The following is a 21,321-nucleotide window of genomic DNA, read 5'->3' on the forward strand; positions in this document are numbered from 1 at the left end:
TCCTAAGAACAATTTGGAAGCCACAGAAGAATTTTAAACTTGAGGTGGGGTGAAATGATCAGATTTGCATTGTTAAAAGATCATTCTAGATCTCTACTGTCCAGTAATGGTAGCTACTAGCCACGCATGGGTATTGAACACTTGAAATGTTGCTGGTCTTAGTTGGAATGTGCTGTGAATGTAAAATACACACTGGATTTCAAAGACAGTGTAAAAAAGGAATGTAAAATATCTTGTTACTTTTTTCATAATCTTTACATATTGGAATGGTAATATTTGGGGTTAAATATAATGTAATTAAAATCAGTTTTACCTGTTTCTTGCTTACCTTTTAAAATGTAACTACTAGGACATTTAAAATTACATAAGCAGCTCCCATGATATTTTCATTAGAGGGGGCTTCTCTAGAGGCAGCGTGAAGAAGGAGCTACGGAGAAGGCGAAGCAGGTGAGACCATCAGGAGGTTGTTTTCATAGTTCAGGCAAGAGGTGAAGGTAGCTCTAACTAGGTTGATGGAAGTGGGAGTAAAAGGAGTTGGATGGATTTGAGATAAAATCAGCAGAACTAAGTCTTGTAGCAGATGCTTCTGGATAGATGGTGGTGCCACATGTTGAAATCAAAAACACTAAGAGAGGACCAGCCTTGGCAAGAAGTATCATGAGCTCAGACTTGGACATGCTGAGTGGACATGCTCTGAGACATCCACGTGGACGCATGTCTCCAGAAGGCAGTTGCCCATCTAGGTCTGCAGCTTGGATGAGATGTCTGCATGGGAGACTTAAATTTGAGAGGTATTGGCATAGAGATGAGAATAAATGAGACTCCTTAGGAAGAAAGCAGCCAGTGAGGAGTGGCCTAGGACCTGGACTTGGGAAACAGGGTAAGGGAGGATAAGTCTGTAAAGGAGCATTGAAAAGGAAGCCTAAGTATGTGGGGTCATGGAAGCCAAGGGAGAAGCAAAGAAGGAAGGAGTGTCAGCAAGGAGATTTGTTCTGACAGGTTAGGCAACAGGAAGAATACAATGTATCTGGGAGTTAGCAGTACGGTGGTCATTGATGACCTTTGCAAGTGCTGGTTGGAGTGATAGGGGTGGAAGCCAGCTTGGAGTAGACTAAAGACTGGGCAAGAGGTGAGGAAACAGAGACAGGAAGTATAAAGAGCTCTTTCCAGAAGTTACTCTATGAAGGAGGAGAGAGAGAGAAGCTTGAGGGAGATGAGAATTTGTTTTTGTTTGTTTATTTGAAATAAATATGGAAAAGACTTGAGGATGTGTAAACACTGGTAGGAATGATCTGGTTGAGATGGAGCGGTGGAAAATACAGGAGAGAGAAATGATACTAAGCAGCACGTGGTTCCTGAGATGGCAGGGAGGGAGCGTCGCGACTGAACAAGGTGGGGCTGGCGGCCATTCTAGGAGGGAGCCCTCTCCTACTGCAGCAGGAGGGGAGGGTGGGTGTGGGTAGGAGCTCAGCAGTGAGAAGTTGAGGGGATCTCTGTAGATGGCTTTAATTTCCTCTGCGAAATAAGAGGCAAAGTCATCCCCGAGAGCATGTGGGGAGGCAGAGAATGCCAGTGGCTGGAGGAGGGTGGAGGGTGAGGTGGGTTGGCTAGAAAAGCGTAATAAAAGTGCCTGGTCTCCTCTAAGTCCATAGGGACCTTTCAGGTTTAGGACTTTGTCACACAGGAGGAATAGGAACATAAGGAAAAGAGAGTGGTGGCTCTAGAATTTCTATTTAGAAGTGGTGATCTGACTCAGGGGTGAGAGTGCTTGAAGCTTTTTGTACACTATTTTCCATTACATGATAGTGAGAATACACCAGCTGTTCATATGGAAGGGCAGGGAAGGTTTCTGGAGACTGGGGGGAGGGAAAAGCCCTCTCCTTCCACTCCGTGTTTGGTGACACCACTGGCAAGAGGGTTTGCAGGGGTGGTAAGGGTGTCTTGGAGATTCTGAGGTAAGAAAGACTGCATCATCCCAATTCCCCAAGACCTCCTTCTGGCACCCCCAGTGCCCCTGTGCAACGGGCATGCATATTCAGACCATCTGGTGGCCACACCCAAGCTGGTATTTTCCCTGTAAAAAAGGGGGAAGAACCCAGTGAACCAGAAATTTGGGGCCAAGTATGACTCTCCACAGAATGCTTAGAGGATGGGAACCCTGGGTTCTGCTGACCCTTCCACCTGTGAGCTCCAGCTTGCACCAGGCATTGGCCTGAATCTACACTAAATAAGGAAGAAAGACAAGGCAGGAGATGACCAACGGGTTGGGGGAAGGGGAGGGACCAGTGGACTCTGAGCAAGACGCAGGAGGCTGAGTTAGTCATTTTGAACTTGGACAACTGTTTGTAATCCCCGGGTCCAGGGAGAGACCAAGGTAGTTCAGGGGAGGAGCTCGGGGGACGAAGGGGTATAGGAACCGAGAGGTGATGAGTGGGTCATCTTTGTGAACAGTGAGGCAGGTGGGCTCCTGGAAGATCTTAAGAAGAAGTCTGTGAGCAGATGCCAAAGTCTTCGACAAATGAGAGGAAGGGAGTAGGAGGTCAGCTGATGGTGAGAGACAGAGGAGGGCATGAGGGCAAATGGCGTATGTGAGCTGGGAGCCTCAGAGGGACTGGTTTTCTTGCAAAAGGTTGGGGAGATAAGTCAGTGACTCACACATTTGATCAGGGAGTGGAGTTCCTGGATCTGATGATGCCTTACCCTACCCTACCCTAACCCTAACCCTAACCATGGATTTAATCCCATAGATTTAATCCCATCATATAAACCAACATTTAGTACAAATCATCTCTTAGCAATCTAAAAGGGCTGGAGCTGGCACATGGTAAATAATGTATACACAGTCAAATCTGTTCCAGTGATTGACAGCTCAAGGAAGCCATAGCTGAGGGAGGAGCAGAAGGACACTGGCAGGACACACAGGATCAGACCAGAAGATGAGGCCGTAACCGACTCAGGCCGGAGGAAGCCGTGGCCATAGGCAGCAGAAGAGGAAGGAAACACATGGCAAATTTTTTCTTTGGTGACAAATTTAATTTTGTCAATGTTGGCTTTTTCTTAAAAAAGTCCTCATAATTTTTTGTCTGCAGAAGAGATAATTCAGGAGTTTGCTTTGGCTTTATGATTTAATATCTAAATAACTAAATTTGCTAAGTTAAAAATCTTGTACTTCCTTAAGCTTTTAGGTTTGACTAACTATTCGTAAATCTACTAAATTTAAACATCAGTTTAAAAGGGACTTTGGCTTTTGTTTGGTCTCATTTACAAACTTAGCTAATTAAACTTTTAATTAATTTTAGCAGCATTTATAAATGTAATATATTTGATGTTCTCTTTAAGTGTCAATTGTTTGACTTAGTAAAACTTTCCTGAGTTCTTAAACAATTCTAATATAACTAATACACTTATAAATATGGTAAAGTTTAAGCTCTCTTAAATGTTTCAATGTATGATGAATGTTTCAATCCGTGTTTCTACAAACAATGAAAAATTTCAACTTAAAACCACAAGTATAAATGAAATATACATTTTAAGTTGGAATTACAAGCTTGACCTTGACTCTAACACACCAAATTTAAAAAATGTGACAAGTCTTTAAAACCCAAATATTCATAGATTCCTTAACACAAAATATGAATATAAATACTAATTATAAGTCTTCCAGAGATTGCATCCAGAAACTTTTTGGGTCAAGTATGACTGTCCATACAACGGCCAAGAAGACAGCAACCTCCAGGCTTTGAAAGATACTTACACACACGTAGGAAATCATTACATCATCATACATAATTTGGGAATTCATTCATAGAGAGGTGGCCAATGATATGGCCTAAGAAGCTGGCAATATTCTTGTCTGTGACCGTGACTGGTACACACTGGACCCTAGTTATGCTTTGTAACAGGACTGAACCTAGAGAAGGCAGTGGTCACACAGCTCATGTCCCTGGCTCTGAGTTATTATCATGAGCTCATTTTTTCCATGCACATGGAAGGCAGCAACTTCTACCCAGACTGCCACATCACATGGTTGGATTTAGCAGTTATTTGATTCTTAAGATATTTCAATATATTTCCCAAGGCACTCCAAATAACTTAGAAATTGATAAAATTCTGCCTTCTTTTCATATTCTTCCTGACTGATGAGGCCATACAGATATTAAAATGATACCAGCTGCTTGCTCGTGGTTTTGTCTGACTCTGTGCTTGGAAACAATACACTATATTTCTTCATTCTCATCTTTAAACAAGGTCAGCTATTGTGCAGCAAGGGTAGGAAGTTGGGGCGAGAAGCCACTGGTCAGACTTCTCTCCTTTGCAGGCCCACCTGTGTCTGCAATGTCCATACTCCATTCCTCCAGACCCAACTGATGCTCTGAAAAGGCATGTCAATCCACTACTCAACAAGTAATAGTTGGGACTTCCCTGGTGGTCCAGTGGTTAAGAGTCTGCCTTCCAATGCAGGAGACGCAGGTTTGATCCCTGGTTGGAGAGCAAAGATCCCACATGCCACAGGGCAACTAAGCCTGTGCACCACAACTAGAGCCCATGCTCTCTGGAGCTCCCGTGCCGCAGCTAGAGAGCCCTCGTGCCACAACAAAAGATCCTGCGTGCTGCAACTAAGACCCGAATCGGCCAAATAAATAAGTATTTTTTTAAAAAAGCAAGTAATAGTTGATTAGTGCCTACTGTGTTCTCAGGGCTGGGAATACTTCCCTGCACAAAGGAGAACAAAGTCCATGACCTCATGAAATTTACATCCAGCCACATTCAGCAGCTGTGTGTGAATTTGAAATCTCCTTTTCTATCATCTACCACCAGTCTTGCAACAGATGAAAGTTATTTGCATTGCCCTTGAGAGCTTTGTATATTTGGACCTAACCTATACAAACTTACCTCATATATCATCTTCATGGTTTGGCCCTTTGCATCTGGGATAGTGCATCAGAGAACTTGAAGTAAAGTCTCTTTCCCTCTCTTTTTTCATTTTCCCAAGTTTTAGATTCCTGAAATATTCACAGATTCTCTAAATTAAAAAAAAAAACCAAGACTTTTATGGACTTTCTGTTCTGAATTAACTTAAGTTTGATGCTTCCAATCCTTGGAGTTAGGTACCAAGAAGTCTGAAATCAATGTAGAAGATCAGTCACTTGGGCTGACAGATGAAGCAGTCAGTTTTACTCTAAGAGATTTTATTGGTCTTTGTTTCTTCTTTCTTCCTTTCTTTTTTAAAAAAATGAACATTTAGACCATTCTTACTAGGAATATCTTAATTTCTGGAATCATTATAGTCTGATGAGTTTAGTCCTGGAATGGACTTTGTAAAATTTGGGTGATGAATTGCTCTGATTACACATGGAGTGGTATTCCAAGGCAGAAAGCTGAAAATGAGCATTCCAGAAGGGATAAAACCATCTGAATATGATATTAGAAGATTTTATATTTCTAGGTAGTCTGGACTTCCTGAGTTACTTAAGAAACAATTTTCTTTCCATCAGGAAATATCTTAGTCAGGTCTCTTTTTGTTGCAAGTGAGAGAAATTAATGTAAACTTATTAAAGTAAAAGGAGACATTTTATAAGCAAGGCAGGATGGCCTGCTAGAGAAATTAGGTGTTTTCTCCTTCCTTCTCTAAAAGGCAAGCAAAAGGTTAGCTTCTCCATTTTGGAGGCCTGATATATCCATCCTTTGCTCTTGGAGAGAAGAGGATGTTTTAAAGTCGGTTTTATTGATATAATTTATATATAATAAAATTTATCAATATAAAAAGTACAGTTTGATGAACTTGACAAAGAGATACAGTCATGTAACCACCATCGCGATCATGATACAGAACATTTCTATCATCCCCAAGAGTCCCCATATGCCTCTATGCAATCAATCCCCTCTCCAACCTGGCTCCCTGATACCCCTGCTTTCTGTCATAGTTTTGCTTTGTGCAGAATTTAAATCTAAATGAATTGTGTAGAATTCATTTAAATGAATTCTATAGTATGTATTTGTTTGTGTCTGACTTCTTTCACTTAGTATAATTCTTTTCAGATCATCAATATTCTTGCATATTTCAGCAGCTCTGCCTTTTTATTGTTGAGTGGTATTCTATCATATACACATACAACGATTTCTTTATCTGTTCATGAGGTGATAGATATTTGGGTCATTTCTAGCTCTGAATAAAGTACATGCTTTTGTGTGGACTTATTTTTTCATTTCTCGTGGGTAATTACCTAGGATTGAGATTGTTGCTTCATTAAGTGCATATTTAATTTGATAAGAAACTGTCAAACTTTCCCAAAGTGGGTGTATCGTTTTGCATTGCCAGCAGCAATGTATGAGAGTTTCAGTTGTTCTACATCCTCGGTATTGTCGGTATTGTCAGTCTCTCATTTTAGCCTTTCTAGTGGGCATGTAGTGGTATCTCAATGTGTACCCCCTGCCTGAGTTTTATTGAGATATGATTGACGTGTAGTATTGTATTAGTTTAAGATGTATAACATAATGATTTGATATATGTATATATAATGTGAAATAATCATCACAATAAGTTTAGTTAAAATCCATCATTTCACATAGTTACTATTTTTTTCTGGTGATGAGAAGTTTTAAGATCTCCTCTTAGCAACTTTTGAAGGTATAATAACAGTATTACTAAAACAGTATTACTAACTATAGTCACCATGCTGTACATTACATTCCCAGAAGTATGTATCTTATAACTGGAAATTTGTACCTTTTGACCACATATAAAGAGGTCAATTTCACTCTGAAAGGTTTTGTCAATCTTTCAAGTTTCCAAAATATTTAGAACTCAGAAATACTGCTCTTCATATGAGATCACAAGGAACAGAAGACACTCTTACACTCAGGCCCACAGTGAAAAAACTAATAGTAAAACAAGTTGAAGTAACTAAACAATAAGATTTGAAAATCAGTTATTGAATATAGAACTGGAAGACTGTACTTCAGGAAAATGGAAAATGGGATGGCTGCAATTCCATGATAAGACCAGGCCCAACAGAAACTGTAATAACAACAGAGCTTAGCTATGAGAATTTTCCACAATGACAGAACTTTAAAAACATGCTTTTATATTAACTAAAGATATTCACAGTTGAAACTGCCAAAACTTGCTTAATACCATATCTCCCTTCTCAATATTTAAAATCCACAGGATACTCGGACCTCAGTGAACATTTGATGGTTGGAGCATAACTGAAACAGTCAGTTCAAAGGTTCTCCCTACATACTTTGATTTTAAGACAAAATAATCTGTAAACTCGGGACAATGTTGCTTTCTCTAGAAAAACCTGACTAACATTGATCTTTGTCAGTGTACACTTGGTTCTTAACTCTTACCAGTGGTCAGAAAAGGTAACATACTTGAATTTATCCAGTGTCAAACTATACAATCTAACACTCAATGTTTCCCAGACACTAGGCATATTAGATGTTAGCAATATAGTCTTTTATTTTGTCACATCTTAAAGAACTTTACATTTTCAGGTACATGTCGAAGATGCTCCCAGGTACTTCCTTCTTCTTGGAAAGTAAGCAAGAAAATAAAACTTTCTCTAAGGAGCAGCTTGATTCTTTTCAAAAACTGAAGATTTTGGAAGCTGGTGGCAACAGTTTCGTTTGCTCCTGTGACTTCCTGTCTTTCACACAGGGGCAGCAGGCCCTGGCCCAGGTCCTGATCGACTGGCCAGAAGAATACGTGTGTGACTCTCCATCCTCCGTGCGGGGCCAGCGGGTTCGGGACACCCGGCTCTCGCCTTCTGAATGCCACAGGGCAGCCGTGGTGTCTGCCATGTGCTGTGCCCTTTTCCTGTCGCTCCTGCTCGTGGGAGTTCTGTGCCACCGTTTCCACGGACTGTGGTACATGAAGATGATGTGGGCCTGGCTCCAGGCCAAGAGGAAGCCCAGGAAGGCTCCCCGCAGGGACATCTGCTATGACGCCTTTGTGTCCTACAGTGAACGGGATTCCTACTGGGTGGAGAACCCACCAGGAGCTGGAGCACTTCAGACCTCCCTTTAAGTTGTGTCTTCACAAGCGGGACTTCATTCCTGGCAAGTGGATTATCGACAATATCATTGACTCCATTGAAAAGAGCCACAAAACCATCTTTGTGCTTTCTGAGAACTTTGTGAAGAGTGAGTGGTGCAAGTACGAGCTGGACTTCTCCCATTTTCGTCTCTTTGATGAGAACGACGATGCTGCCATTCTCATTCTGCTGGAGCCCATTGAGAAAAAGGCCATCCCCAGCAGGAAGGGTTTCAGTTGAAGAACAATTCTAGTTTTTAAAAGAAAAATATCTATAAAATGAAATATTCTCAGGTTTCAAAATTCAGCTCTATGTTGATTCAGAGTTTTACTATTATGATTTTGCATAGGCACTAATAAATAGTATTCTTCAAAAGTTACAGATGTTATTGAAATCTCTTCAAAGTAGAAAAATTTTGAAGAATGAGCATTTGCGTACAACAATCTGTGTATTAGTGCAAGGATTACAGCAGATTTTCATTAAGTGATTTTTGACGGATATATTTATTATTTTCTCTATTACAAAATATTTTATGTGAACAAGACAGTGTTTTTTGATAACTTCATTTTAGAATTTCAGTCAGATTCTCAAAAAATAGATACCATGAGAGTTACTTTTTACCGAATTATCTTTTCATATTGTGTTCATGTTCTAACTTTTTTTTTTTTGAAATAAGCTGTGTAGGCAGTTAGAGGAGGTCTTATACTGAAAAGAAGCTAAGGCGTTTTGGAGTCTAACCTGGGATTTGCCACTTGGCTCTGAGCCATATGACTTGAGGCAAGTTCTTTAATCACTTGAACTGAACGCGTAATAATATCAGAACTATTTATTTCACATGTTATTATAAGACTCAGGTGAAAAGATTTATGTGAAAGTGCTTCGAAAACGTGAAGAACTGAACACGTATAAGGATGTGCCTTAGTAGAAGGTGCTAATAGCTTTGCTGAGAGTGTAGAGAAAAATACACTGCATGTAGATGACACTGGTAGTAAGTTGCGGGTAAATACATAATTTCTACTTAACTTTGTCAGAATATTCTAATCAAATTTGGGATTACAAAGCAATAACATCAGTCAATCTAGGCAGCTCAACTAGAAAAGATATATAGAGAAAGAACAGAGGTTTTCAGTTTCAGGGCAAAAAATTGGAAAGAAGTTTTCTGAAGGACACACGAGAAATCATGAGGAAGAGAGGGGAAGATTTTGAAGTAATAAGAAGAAAGTGTTTCAGACAGCTGGAGAGCCTGGATGGTCAGGGATGCAGAGAAATGTCCCCACGGTAATCAGTAAACTGTATAGAAAAACAGACTCCATCCCCTCAAGTTCATATTCATACCTATAGATTAAGTTTGCCTAAGGCTGGAGCCTTTGATGAAGACTAGGCATGTGGAATAGGGTAACACAAAGAACCCTGGGTTTAGGGTAAAATTCTGGTTTCAAATCTCAATTCTGGCACTTAGAATTTGCATGGCATTTCCTCCTGTGTCAAAGAGGAACTAGAATGCTTCTTCAGCCTCCAATCTCAATTTGGGAAGGTCAAATGTAATTATGAAAATAAAATATAGTTTGTGAATATTAAGGCAGCTTAATTTTGAAAAGGTAGCTAGTTTCCCTTACAAACATGTCTCACTAGTTTCTGTGGCAATGAAGAAAGCCAATCTAAGACTGTTCGTTTTGGGAATTACCCATTTTGAGAAACAGGGATGGAAACGCGCAAGGGAAGGACTTATGTTCAAAATCTTAGACATAAGGGGGAGCCCACATCTTTTCACGGTAAGAGCAGGGATGGGAGGTGGGTGCTAGGAAAAGTCAGCGCACCACCAGGGGACCGCCACAAGATTGAAATTTTTAAAAAATCTGGGCTGTCCTTATCTACTCTTCAGGCAAAATCTTGCTGCGTTGGTTTGGATAGTGACTGGTGAGTTATTTTAATGCAGGAGAGAATAGACTTGCGGGTGGAAGTGGACCCTGGAGATATACTGACCGGGAAATTGTGTTTAAAAGGTCGTGGTGGGGGTGGGAGGATGAGAGGCATGATTCGTGAGCCTGAATTTGGGCGTCCAAGGATGCAGAAGAATGGAGACGGCGTGTTTCAGGGCAGTAAGAGGCTTTGGGTGCCCGAGGCTTCAAGAAAATAGTGGTTGGGTAATAAGCCTTCTCGTTGGTTTCGAAATCTAACTCTGTGCTGGGGGAATCCCACGCGGAGGCCTTAAGCGTCTCCCCACACCCTGGCCCCAGCGCCCGCCTCCGACCCGGTCCGGGCACCAGGCGGCGGTGGGGTAGCACCTGGGTCACGGTCACCCGACGGAGCCCGCGGAAAGGGAAGCGGCGGCGGGCCCCAGGCCACAGGTGACAGGCGCGCTCCGCGGAACGGGTGGTCCCCGCACCCTGGAGAAGGGGGCGCCGGCCACACGCAGCGTCCCCGCGCACTCTTCCGGGGCGCGGGCAGGTCCGGGCCGGAGGCGGCAGAAGGCGCGGCCTGGCGGCAGCTGCGCGTTCTCCGGATACATCGGGCCGAAAATACGCTCGGCGGGCTTCCTCGTTCCGCAGCCCTTCCCGGACCGGGCGGGCAGGGTCCCAGGGTGGCCGAGGCGCGGACGCGGGCGCCGGGCATCCTCGCTTCCCAGTCGGCGGCAGCCGGGACCCCAGTCGTGCGGCGCGGCCCCGGGGAAGGGGGGAGTCCCCGGCCCCGAGGCCGTCGACGCTCCTGCAGCCCCGTCTGCTAGGCCCCGCACGGGAATGCGGACACCTGCCCCGCCGAGGTGAGAGAAGCGGGGACCTCACGGAAAGGGACGGGGGTGCGGCCGAGGTTCGCCCAGCCCTTGGCGTCCCGGTGCCCGCGGGCCTTGGCGGGGCCATCCAGCCTCCGATGGGGCGCCGCGGGGAGCTTCCGCGGGCTCCGCGCTGCGGCCGGCCGCGTTCCGGGAGGCGGGGTGGCCAGTGGCTCCAGTTCCCGAAGGGCAGCCCTCTCGCCGGCGGCTCAGGGCGCCCCGGTCGCCCCTGCCCCCTTCACTCGGAGCGGCGGTGACGAGGTTCAGGTAGAGGCTTTCAAGGTTGCATAGGTGCGTCCTGCTGGCGGTGCGTCTGCGCTCACTGCTTACCGCTGGGACCCAACTTCCAAAGGTGGGATTTCGGCCACCAGGGCTCAGCAATGGGACAGGGTCAGGACTCGGATCTGCCTAGGACTCTCGCTCCCCAACCCCGAGCCTGGTCTCTGCTCCGGGGGGGCTTCACGCCATTAAAACTTCGTCAACGTCTATAAATGACAACTTGTGTATGGAACTTGGATGTCAGCCAGGATAGTGTTTTTCCTGTTGGAAAAAAAAAAAAAAAAAAAAAGGGCGGGGAGAGAGAGAGAAATTGTTCAGGGTGTAAACAATTCAGCCGGGTGAGATGCTTGTAATCTTGCAGAAGGTCTTGTCTGCACTGTTACTAACTCAGATCTTTACCAAGAAGCAACTGGGAGATAGGATGGCTGACTTGAAAGTAGACACTAAAAAAAAAAAAGAAAAGAAAAGAAAAGAAAAAGGCAAATATCCTGACTTGATTACTTGAAAATGACTTATTCGCCAATATTTTAAGTTTCTTCTTCTTCCTGTTCTAAGCAGAGAACCTTTGTGTCTTCTTTAAACTTTTTATAATGTATCAATTTTATGAAAATGACCTGAAGTTGACAACATGTTTTGGAAGTTTCTAAGCCATCAGTTATTTTTTTTCATTGCTTAACTTAAGAATTTGGCTTGGTTGGTTAAATATCTTGTTTTGATTTCAGTGATTGAGCATAATTTATTGTATGTGGCACCTTGGGTGTGACCTCATAAAGATATTTTAGTAAATCTAAGTTGTACTTACTCCTCCCAAATAGGTTTGCTTGTCAAAAAAAATTTTTTTTTTATCTCCACAGTGTCATTTAAAATTTATATTACTTTTTCCTCATGCAGGAAACCCATGTCTGAGTTTCTGAGTGCTGTCTTTCTTATCTATCGTTACACCAAAAAAATCCACTTGTTGCTTCTTGTTGCCTACTCTTACCTGGTTGATTTTCCATGTGTTGAAGAACATATGTTTTGGGGTACTTCTTTCAATGAAGGTCTACAAATGTCTGAAAATGTCTTATCTTTACTCTTGGATGATTATTTAACTGGGTAGAGATGTCTAGACTAACAGGTATGTTTTCTCAGCCCTTTGAGGCTGTTATTCCATTGTTTGGGGGCTAGATGAGGAATTTCTATTCTTTGGGATTCAATATGCATTTATAATTTGTAAATTTATGTTTTTCTTCAGTTCTGAAAAATTCTTAGTTATTATATCTTTCAATATTTGGATCCACACGAGCATATGTGGCAGGCCTGGGTTTTGATTTCTTATGGGAGATTTCTAGGAGGCTAGCTTCTAGCCAGGTGGAGACCCTGGGTCAGAGGGCAGAGATTTTTGAGGCCCCTGTTCACATATGGCGTAGCCTTTTCTCTGTGCTTGGCTTTATGGAGAGCCCACTGTCACTTCTCTACCATGCGCTGGGCCATGAGTCCTTCTCTAGTCTGGCTTCACCCAGGCATCTCAGCCCTCGCCCTAAAGTGGGCGTCTGTTCCTGGTTTCACTCTGGGCCACAGGGCTTCAACTTCCTCTCAGCTAAGTCGCCTCTAACACCAGGCTTACTCCTCAGACTTCCATCCTATCCCGAGTCTTGGACTAATAATTCCTCACCACTCTGGCAACTTTCTGAATTCTTTAAGCAGATGATTTTTGTACTTTGTGCAGATCCACAGCCTTTATTAGATCTGACTCCACTCCATCTAACTTGAGCCATCGCCCTTCCCTTTCTCAGTGTCTTACACTGAGGACTTCTCTGCCCCCTCCTGTAGTGTATTGGGGAAATGGGAGGAGAGACAAGTAATTCTGACCTAAAGTGTCAAGCTGTTAACTGTAGTTTTAGCATCATCAATAATTATTATTTGTTGAAAACCTACCGTGTAATAGGTATCATATAATATGTATGTGAAATAGCCCAAGATCTCTGCTCTTATAAATTTTACGTTTTAAAGAGAAAAAGCCAAGAAAAATAAAAAATGAACATATTTGACCTTAAATCTTAGCCAAAAATTGGTATAGATTTCTTAAGATTTGTGCAATATGTTACGAAGTGGAAAAAATCAGGTAAATTTTGGTCCTCCAGTACAATTATACTAAGAGGATTTTTTTTTCAACAACCGTTTAAGCAGAAAGACAATGGGATAGACATAGTGCCAAATAGTAATAGCCATTTCATCTTAACCCTGTCAGTTTTAGAGGTGGGGACAACGCTAGATCTGCGGCCTCTATGGGTTAGTTTCTGTTGTCTTCTGTTTCTGCTTTTCTCATGCTTATCACCTTGCTTTCGTTAGTGCCCAGTTGTTTTTCGTTTTTTACTGGACATTCTATTTGAAAAATTGTTTCCAGAAAGAAATCTAAGGGCTAGGATGATGTTTTCTTCTTCTGGAGAAAATTTTCCTTTGCTTCTGTAGGTACCCATGAGCACTAGCGTTCCAGAAATAATCTTAGTCCGTATTCAGAGATCAAGGCTGCCCGAGCCATCCAGATAAGTCAAAGCTGTGATGCAACCTGTGAGGACTTGTTTTCCTCTAGTTCGGCCTTATCTATCCCATCTGTGACTGCCCCAGACCTTAACATTTAACTCCCTGCTTTCTAAGGCTGTCAAAAGTGCTCTGCAGCTGTCAGACTGTGCTTACTGTGTTCAACGCAATGAAAGACAAAACTGAAAAATCTGTCAGAGAATTTAAAACTATAAAAATGACATAGCAGAAGTGGAAAGGAACCAAATAGAAATGATATAGATGAAAACTGTAATAATCAAAAAATTTAAAAGCAGTGGATGGATTTAACAGTAAATTAAACATAGCTGAAGAAAGGAAAATAAACTAGAAAATAGATCAGAAGAAAATACATAGAATGAAACTTGAAGAGACAAAAAGTATGGAAAGAACAGAAGAGAAAGAGACATGGACAATACAGCTAAACTAGTGTTTAGATGAAAATGCATGACCTGAAATGGATATATTAGAAATGAAGAATGGCTGAAAATTAATGAGGAAGCATCTATCTCAGGAAATTAGAATGAGAACCGTAAAATAAATCTAGAGAAAGCAGAAGGAAGTAAATAGTAATATGAGTAGAAATTAATGAAATAGAAAATAAATAGAGGCTTTATAGAGTGAGAAGTTGGTTATTCAAAAATGCTGATAGGACTTCCCCGGTGGTGCAGTGGTTGAGAATCTGGCTGCCAATGCAGGGGACACAGGTTTGATCCCTGGTCCAGGAAGATAACCTCCCACATGCCATGGAGCAACCAAGCCTGTGCGCTGCAACTACTGAAGCCCGTGTGCCGGAACTACTGAAGGCCGTTCGCCACAACTACTGAAGCTCGCAAGCCTAGAGCCCGTGCTCCACAACAAGAGAAGCCACTGCAATGAGAAGCCCGTGCACCTCAATGAAGAGTAGCCCCTGCTCGCTGCAACTAGAGAAAGCTCGCGCGTAGCAACAAGGACCCAATACAGCCAAAAATAAATGGATAAAATAAATAAAATTTTAAAAATGCTAATAAAAACGATAAACCTCTGGCAAGACAATTGAGAAAGAAAGCAGGCACAAATACCATCTAAGGAATAGAATAGAGGTCCTGCAGACATTAAAACAATAAGGGGATGAAAGCAACTATGTCAGTAAATTTGAAAATTTGGAAGAAAATGATAACTTCTTTGAAAAACACAACTGACAAAAGAATAAAAAGAAAATCTGAATCATTCTGTAGCTGTTAAGTTAATGTATTTAACAAAAACAAACAACAACAAAAACTGTATGAGGACATTAGGAGAAAGAAATTTGCAGGGCAATTTTACTTCTGAATATAGATTCAAAAATTCTAAACAAAATATTATAAATAAAATCCAGCAATATATAAAAAGGATAATATATCCAGACGAATGTGGGTTTATTCTAAAAATGCAAGGTTGCTTTAACACATTTATCCATTGTAGTCACCGATATTTATTAACAAAGTGAAGGAGGAAATGTTCTTATCTCAATAAGGAAGAAAAAAAGTTTTGATAAAATTCAACATTCATTAATCAAGACAATGAAGTAAAGGTATAAGGATTGGAAAAAGTAAATAAAACCATCATTATACCTGGATGATATGATTGTGTATGTAGAAAATTAAAAGGAATCTACAAACTGTGAAATTGCTGAATTAGTTTTGCAAGGTTGCTCAATGCATGGTAGATATGTAAAACTTAATTGAATTTCTCTCTCTGTATATATAGGTATATGCCACATATAAGTAAGTAATACTATTTTCCAAACTTCAAAAGTATCAGATGTCTAGAAATAAACCTCACAAAATATGCTCAAGACCTCTGTGTAGAAAATCATAAGACATTATTGTGGTAATGAAGAGCCAAATAAGTGGAAAGATATATCACGCTCATGGATTGAAAGATTCAATATTGTAGTGATGTCAATAATTCCAAAATATCTATAGAGTCATGGCATTGCCAACTAAAATCAATGGGTTTGGGCTTCCCTGGTGGCTCAGTGGTTAAGAATCTGCCTGCCAATGCAGGGAACACGGGTTCAAGCCCTGGTCCGGGAAGATCCCACATGCCGCGGAGCAACTAAGCCCGTGAACCATAATTACTGAGCCCGAGTGTCACAACTACTGAAGCTTGCGCACCTAGAGCCTGTGCTCCACAACAAGAGAAGCCACTGCAATGAGAAGCCTGCGCACTGCAGTGAAAAGTAGCCCCTGCTCACCACAACTAGAGAAAGCCCACGTGCAGCAACGAAGACCCAACACAGCCAAAAATAAAATAAATAAATTTATTTTAGAAAAATCAGTGGGTTTTGTTTTTGAAACTGATAAGCTGATTCTGTAATTTATAAGAATATGCAAAGCACCAAGACTAAGACTCACTTAAAGAAGAACAGGGAGGAAGGCCTTGCTCTCCTGGATATGAAGATATGTCATATATTTAATATAGTGTGTTACCAGTACAAGGATAGACAAATAAACATTGGATCAGATTAGAGAGCCCTGAAACAGACTGACCCTTAGATGGACACGTGAGTACTGGCAAAGGTAATACTGTTGATTGTTTCCCCAAAATGATCTTTTGAAAAATGTGCTGAGTCAAACACTGCTTCCTGCACTTAGTTCACTGCAGATGAGTAGGTTCTGATGGTCTGATTGTCCCTCCGCCCAACAAACCACCTTGCTCTGCCTGGGGTTCTCAGCACCCCTTCCACCTGCTAGTGCCAAGTGCAAGACAGGTTGACAAGCATGGGACCTTTTTCTTTCAGTTAAAGAGCATGCTCCTCCTGGAGCTGTATTCAGTGAAAGTTGTTCAAGGAGAGCTGTGGTTTGGCACTGTGAGATCTCTAACTCATGGGGGCATCAGGACAGGCAAGGGGCATGCTCCAATATAAGATCTGAAGTATGCAAATACGAGGTTGTAAATGCATATGGTTAAGCCTAGCCCTTAAACTGCTTGCTTTTTCATCCTCCATCATTCATTTACTTTCATCTTTCAACCCACGTTTGGTCCTGCTGCATATTCCTAGATGGTACTGTGCCTTTAAGTCATTGTTCAGTGGCGGTCTGTTGCTGGATGTGTCAGGGAATTCATTTTTTATCCTTATTCATACATTCCATTTCCCTGTCAGTTATGTCTTGGGGTGTGTGTGTGTGTGTGTGTGTGTGTGTGTGTGTGTGTGTGTACGCACGTGCTACATCTTACAAAACGTTTCTCAAGAACTGGAATTAAGCTATGGTGTCAAACACAATCACTCATTTGAACCTCTTTTCTTTGTAGGTGAGATCACTGGACAATGCCACCTGCTTTGTGGACAGTGTGGGTCTTGGGGTCTGTAATCAGCCTCCCCAAGGAGGGAGCCTCTGATCAGGCTTCTTCTCTGTCTTGTGACCCCACTGGTGTCTGCGATGGCCGCTCCAGATCTTTAAACTCCATCCCCTCAGGGCTCACGGCAGCTGTGAAAAGCCTTGACCTGTCCAGCAATGAGATCACCTATGTCAGCAACAGCGACCTGCGGAGGTGTGTGAACCTCAGGACTCTGAGGCTGGGGGCCAATGAAATTCACACGGTGGAGGAAGATTCTTTTTTTTCGCTGAGGAGTCTTGAATATTTGGACTTATCCTATAATCGTTTATCTTACTTCTCATCCTCCTGGTTCAGATCCCTTTCTGCCTTGAAATTCTTAAACTTACTGGGAAATTTATACAAAACACTCGGGGAAAGATCTCTTTTTTCTCATCTCCCAAATCTGCGAATCCTGAAAGTAGGAAATAGTAACAGCTTCACTGAGATTCAGGAAAAGGATTTCGCTGGGCTAACTCTTCTTGAGAAACTTGAGATTAATGCTCCAAATATGCAGACATATGCGCCGAAGAGTTTAAAGTCAATCCGGAACGTCAGCCATCTGATTCTTCATCTGAAGCAGCCTGTTTTACTGTTGGAGATTTTTGTAGATATTTTAAGTTCCTTAGAACATTTAGAACTGAGAGATACTAATTTGAACACTTTTCATTTTTCAAAAGTATCCATCAGTGAAACGAATACATCGATTAAAAAGTTTACATTTAGAAATGTGCAAATCACTGACGAAAGTTTTACTGAAGTTGTGAAACTGTTTAATTATGCTTCTGGAGGCTTAGAAGTAGAGTTTGATGACTGTACCCATGATGGAGTTGGTGATTTTAGGACATTGACTCTGGAGACAATGAAACGCCTACGTGACGTGGAGACATTAACAATACGGAAGTTGCATGTCCCACAGTTTTTCTTATTTCGTGATCTGAGTAATATATATTCACTCACAGGAAAAGTTAAAAGAATCACAATAGAAAACAGTAAGGTTTTTCTGGTTCCCTGTTTACTTTCACAACATTTAAAATCATTAGAATATTTGGATCTCAGTGAAAACTTAATGTCTGAAGAAACCTTGAAAAACTCAGCCTGTGAGCATGCCTGGCCCTTCCTAAAAACCTTAGTTTTAAGGCAGAATCGTTTGAAATCATTAGAAAAAACTGGAGAAATTTTGCTTACTCTGAAAAACCTGACTAACCTTGATATCAGTAAGAATAATTTTCATTCAATGCCTGAAACTTGTCAGTGGCCAAGAAAAATGAAATATTTGAACTTATCCAGCACAAGAATACAAAGTTTAACCCGTTGCATTCCCCAGACACTGGAAATTTTAGATATTAGCAATAACAATCTCGATTCATTTTCTTTGATTTTGCCAAAACTCAAAGAACTTTATATTTCCAGAAATAAGTTGAAGACTCTACCAGATGCCTCCTTTTTACCTGTGTTATTAGTTATGAGAATCAGCAGAAATATAATAACTACTTTCTCTAAGGAGCAACTTGATTCTTTTCAAAAACTGAAGACTTTGGAAGCTGGTGGCAACAGTTTCGTTTGCTCCTGTGACTTCCTGTCTTTCACACAGGGGCAGCAGGCCCTGGCCCAGGTCCTGATCGACTGGCCAGAAGAATACGTGTGTGACTCTCCATCCTCCGTGCGGGGCCAGCGGGTTCGGGACACCCGGCTCTCGCCTTCTGAATGCCACAGGGCAGCTGTGGTGTCTGCCGTGTGCTGTGCCCTTTTCCTGTCGTTCCTGCTCGTGGGAGTTCTGTGCCACCGTTTCCACGGACTGTGGTACATGAAGATGATGTGGGCCTGGCTCCAGGCCAAGAGGAAGCCCAGGAAGGCTCCCCGCAGGGACATCTGCTATGACGCCTTTGTGTCCTACAGTGAACGGGATTCCTACTGGGTGGAGAACCTCATGGTCCAGGAGCTGGAGCACTTCAGACCTCCCTTTAAGTTGTGTCTTCACAAGCGGGACTTCATTCCTGGCAAGTGGATTATCGACAATATCATTGACTCCATTGAAAAGAGCCACAAAACCATCTTTGTGCTTTCTGAGAACTTTGTGAAGAGTGAGTGGTGCAAGTACGAGCTGGACTTCTCCCATTTTCGTCTCTTTGATGAGAACGACGATGCTGCCATTCTCATTCTGCTGGAGCCCATTGAGAAAAAGGCCATCCCCCAGCGTTTTTGTAAGCTGCGGAAGATCATGAACACCAAGACCTACTTGGAGTGGCCCGCTGATGAGACGCAGCAGGAAGGGTTTTGGGTAAATTTGAGAGCTGCAATAAAGTCCTAGGATCCTTCATTAAGGGTCAGTCTTGGTCTGGTGGTGGTCTTTCTATCACTAGTTATAACTAAGTCCATTCTGACCCAATTATATGTAAACTATATGAATGAGGACTTGCTTACTGAAACAACTAAAACTGTTCAAAAGCTGCTACCAGATTGGAAAAACATAGTTCTGGGCTTTTCTTTATCCTATGAGATAATCATGATCTCACTGCATTATTGATATCTGAATTATCTGTACCAATTGACTTAGTTCATTAGGAAACAGCAGAAATGAGCAGAAGATTTCAAATGACTGTGTCCGTCAGCTTTCTGCCAGGAGACTCACGCACGTCTGTAGAGGTCGTTCTCCATCCCCGCACCTGTCCCTTCTGTGCCTGACTGCTCTCAAGAGCAGCAAGGCAAAATGTTATTGCTGTTCTTAGAAAAAAAGTGCTGTGTGTCCTCATTAAGCTTCACAGGATACAAAAAACCCTAGAAGGTATATTTTCATATGAACTGGATCTGTCTTTCTCGCTATTTGATAGGTTTCTCCAGCCATAGTTACTTGAGAGAGGGTATATAACCCAAGATGCAGTAAATTATGTATTTCTATGAAAATGAAACTAATGAAATATATACTCAGTTTTGAAGGATTTGAAAGAATCCCCCTATATCCCTGACTCAGATCTTCAGCCTTTAACTACGTGTGAAGTTCTAATTAGTGTCTGGTTACTCTGCTTTCAGCCCCATCTTCTAGTCGGCTTCCCTTGCATCATGTTGCTTTTTCCTTCTTTGAAAAGTCTTGTTTCTGATTTTTTCTCTTTTTGAAACATTATGAATGTACGTATGAGCTAAATAGATTTTTAAGCAAGTATAGACCTAGAGGTTCTTCACAATGACTCAGAAATATTTGATACACAATAATTTAAAAGATAGATACTACTTCCATATGTTAATTTTTAGAATCTAGATAATAAGACATTAAGTGAATATATTAAATTTAAAAGTGAGGAGCTATTTATGGACTTCAACTCACTCCTTAAGCTGGGAACCACATGTGAAAGGAAGTGACCTTGCTCAGTCCTCAGCCAGAACTGGGTCTGTGTGGTTAGTTGGGGTCTGGAATCAGAAGGACCTGGGTTAGTATGCATGTATCTTTGGGCAACTCAATCTGATCCCAAATATTTTCCTGTCCTTAAGATAGGGATAATAATAAATACATCGTAGGGTCTGATGTAGATGTCAAGGTGCAGTAAAGCACTGGCATGTGCCCCTGGATGAGGACCAACCCTATGAGAATGGGTACCATGGGGTACTCGCACAGGGTGACAGGTGCCTGTGGTAGGTGTTAGCTATTATTATTATTTTCCAAGAAGGAAGTCGTCTTATATATTATGGTTTGTAAATGAATGTTTTTGTGTTATGAGTACTAGCAGGGATCTAGGGTATATTTTCTGTCGTTTGCAGAAAGTTATCCCAAAGAAATAAGTTCATTAAGTGCAGGACAGGCTTTAGTCCTTGGGAAACCCAAACAGTGGGTTCTTCTATCTCACACAAACTCCTGGGAGAGTGTAATAGAGTACCCAGCCTAAGAAAAAAATAGACAAGTTCAGGAGAAGGAGACTTGAGATGCCACAGAAACCAAACACAAAATGGACTTTTTGCTTTAGTCCTCTATTTCCTTCCTACATTAAGCACAATGTTAATTGTCATGAGAACCAGACAAATTTAACGTGGACTTGACCTGTAGATTTAATTTCAATAATTTAAACAGCAATAGAAAAGCTTCATAGTTAATTGATAGATTTAAAATAATATTTTAAAAATAATCTATTTTTCTCATTGCAAATGTTAAACTGTAGAAAATTTGGACAAGAAACAAAAGCATATAAAATAAATTAAGAATCAGCTCTTATCCCTTTACCTTGAGATAACCACTGGTAACTGAGTAGTATATACATATTACTTCACAAAACTGAGACTAGATTTAATTAATTAATTTATTTAAAATTAATTTATTTTTTGGCTGCGTTGGGTCTTCATTGCTGTGCACGGGCTTTCTCTAGTTGT

General features: G+C 41.6%; 1 protein-coding gene across 3 annotated transcripts; it reads left to right on the forward strand.

Annotated features, from left to right (window-relative positions):
- The first annotated feature begins 10,270 nt into the window (after window positions 1-10,270).
- TLR2 (toll like receptor 2) lies at window positions 10,271-19,911 on the forward strand. Of its 3 annotated transcripts, none has more exons than XM_027117239.1 (2): window positions 10,271-10,387; window positions 16,903-19,295. In XM_027117239.1, exon 2 carries the CDS (start codon window positions 16,919-16,921, stop codon window positions 19,274-19,276), a length of 2,358 nt encoding a protein of 785 aa, XP_026973040.1. In that variant the 5' UTR covers window positions 10,271-10,387; window positions 16,903-16,918; the 3' UTR covers window positions 19,277-19,295. The 3 variants fall into 3 exon arrangements, with proteins under 3 accessions (XP_026973040.1, XP_026973037.1, XP_026973038.1); XM_027117236.1 differs by having other exon boundaries at window positions 10,284-10,800; window positions 16,903-19,911; XM_027117237.1 differs by having other exon boundaries at window positions 10,284-11,161.
- The last annotated feature ends 1,410 nt before the right edge of the window (window positions 19,912-21,321 follow it).

The sequence above is a fragment of the Aethalodelphis obliquidens genome, unplaced genomic scaffold (assembly GCF_003676395.1).
Source record: "Aethalodelphis obliquidens isolate GAN/ISIS:26980383/991018 unplaced genomic scaffold, ASM367639v1 scaffold17, whole genome shotgun sequence".
In the NCBI taxonomy this organism is placed as follows: Eukaryota; Metazoa; Chordata; class Mammalia; order Artiodactyla; family Delphinidae; genus Aethalodelphis; species Aethalodelphis obliquidens.

Bases quoted from the DNA above. Each gene is read 5' to 3' on its own strand.
- TLR2 (XM_027117239.1), top strand. From the start codon at position 16,919: ATGCCACCTGCTTTGTGGACAGTGTGGGTCTTGGGGTCTGTAATCAGC.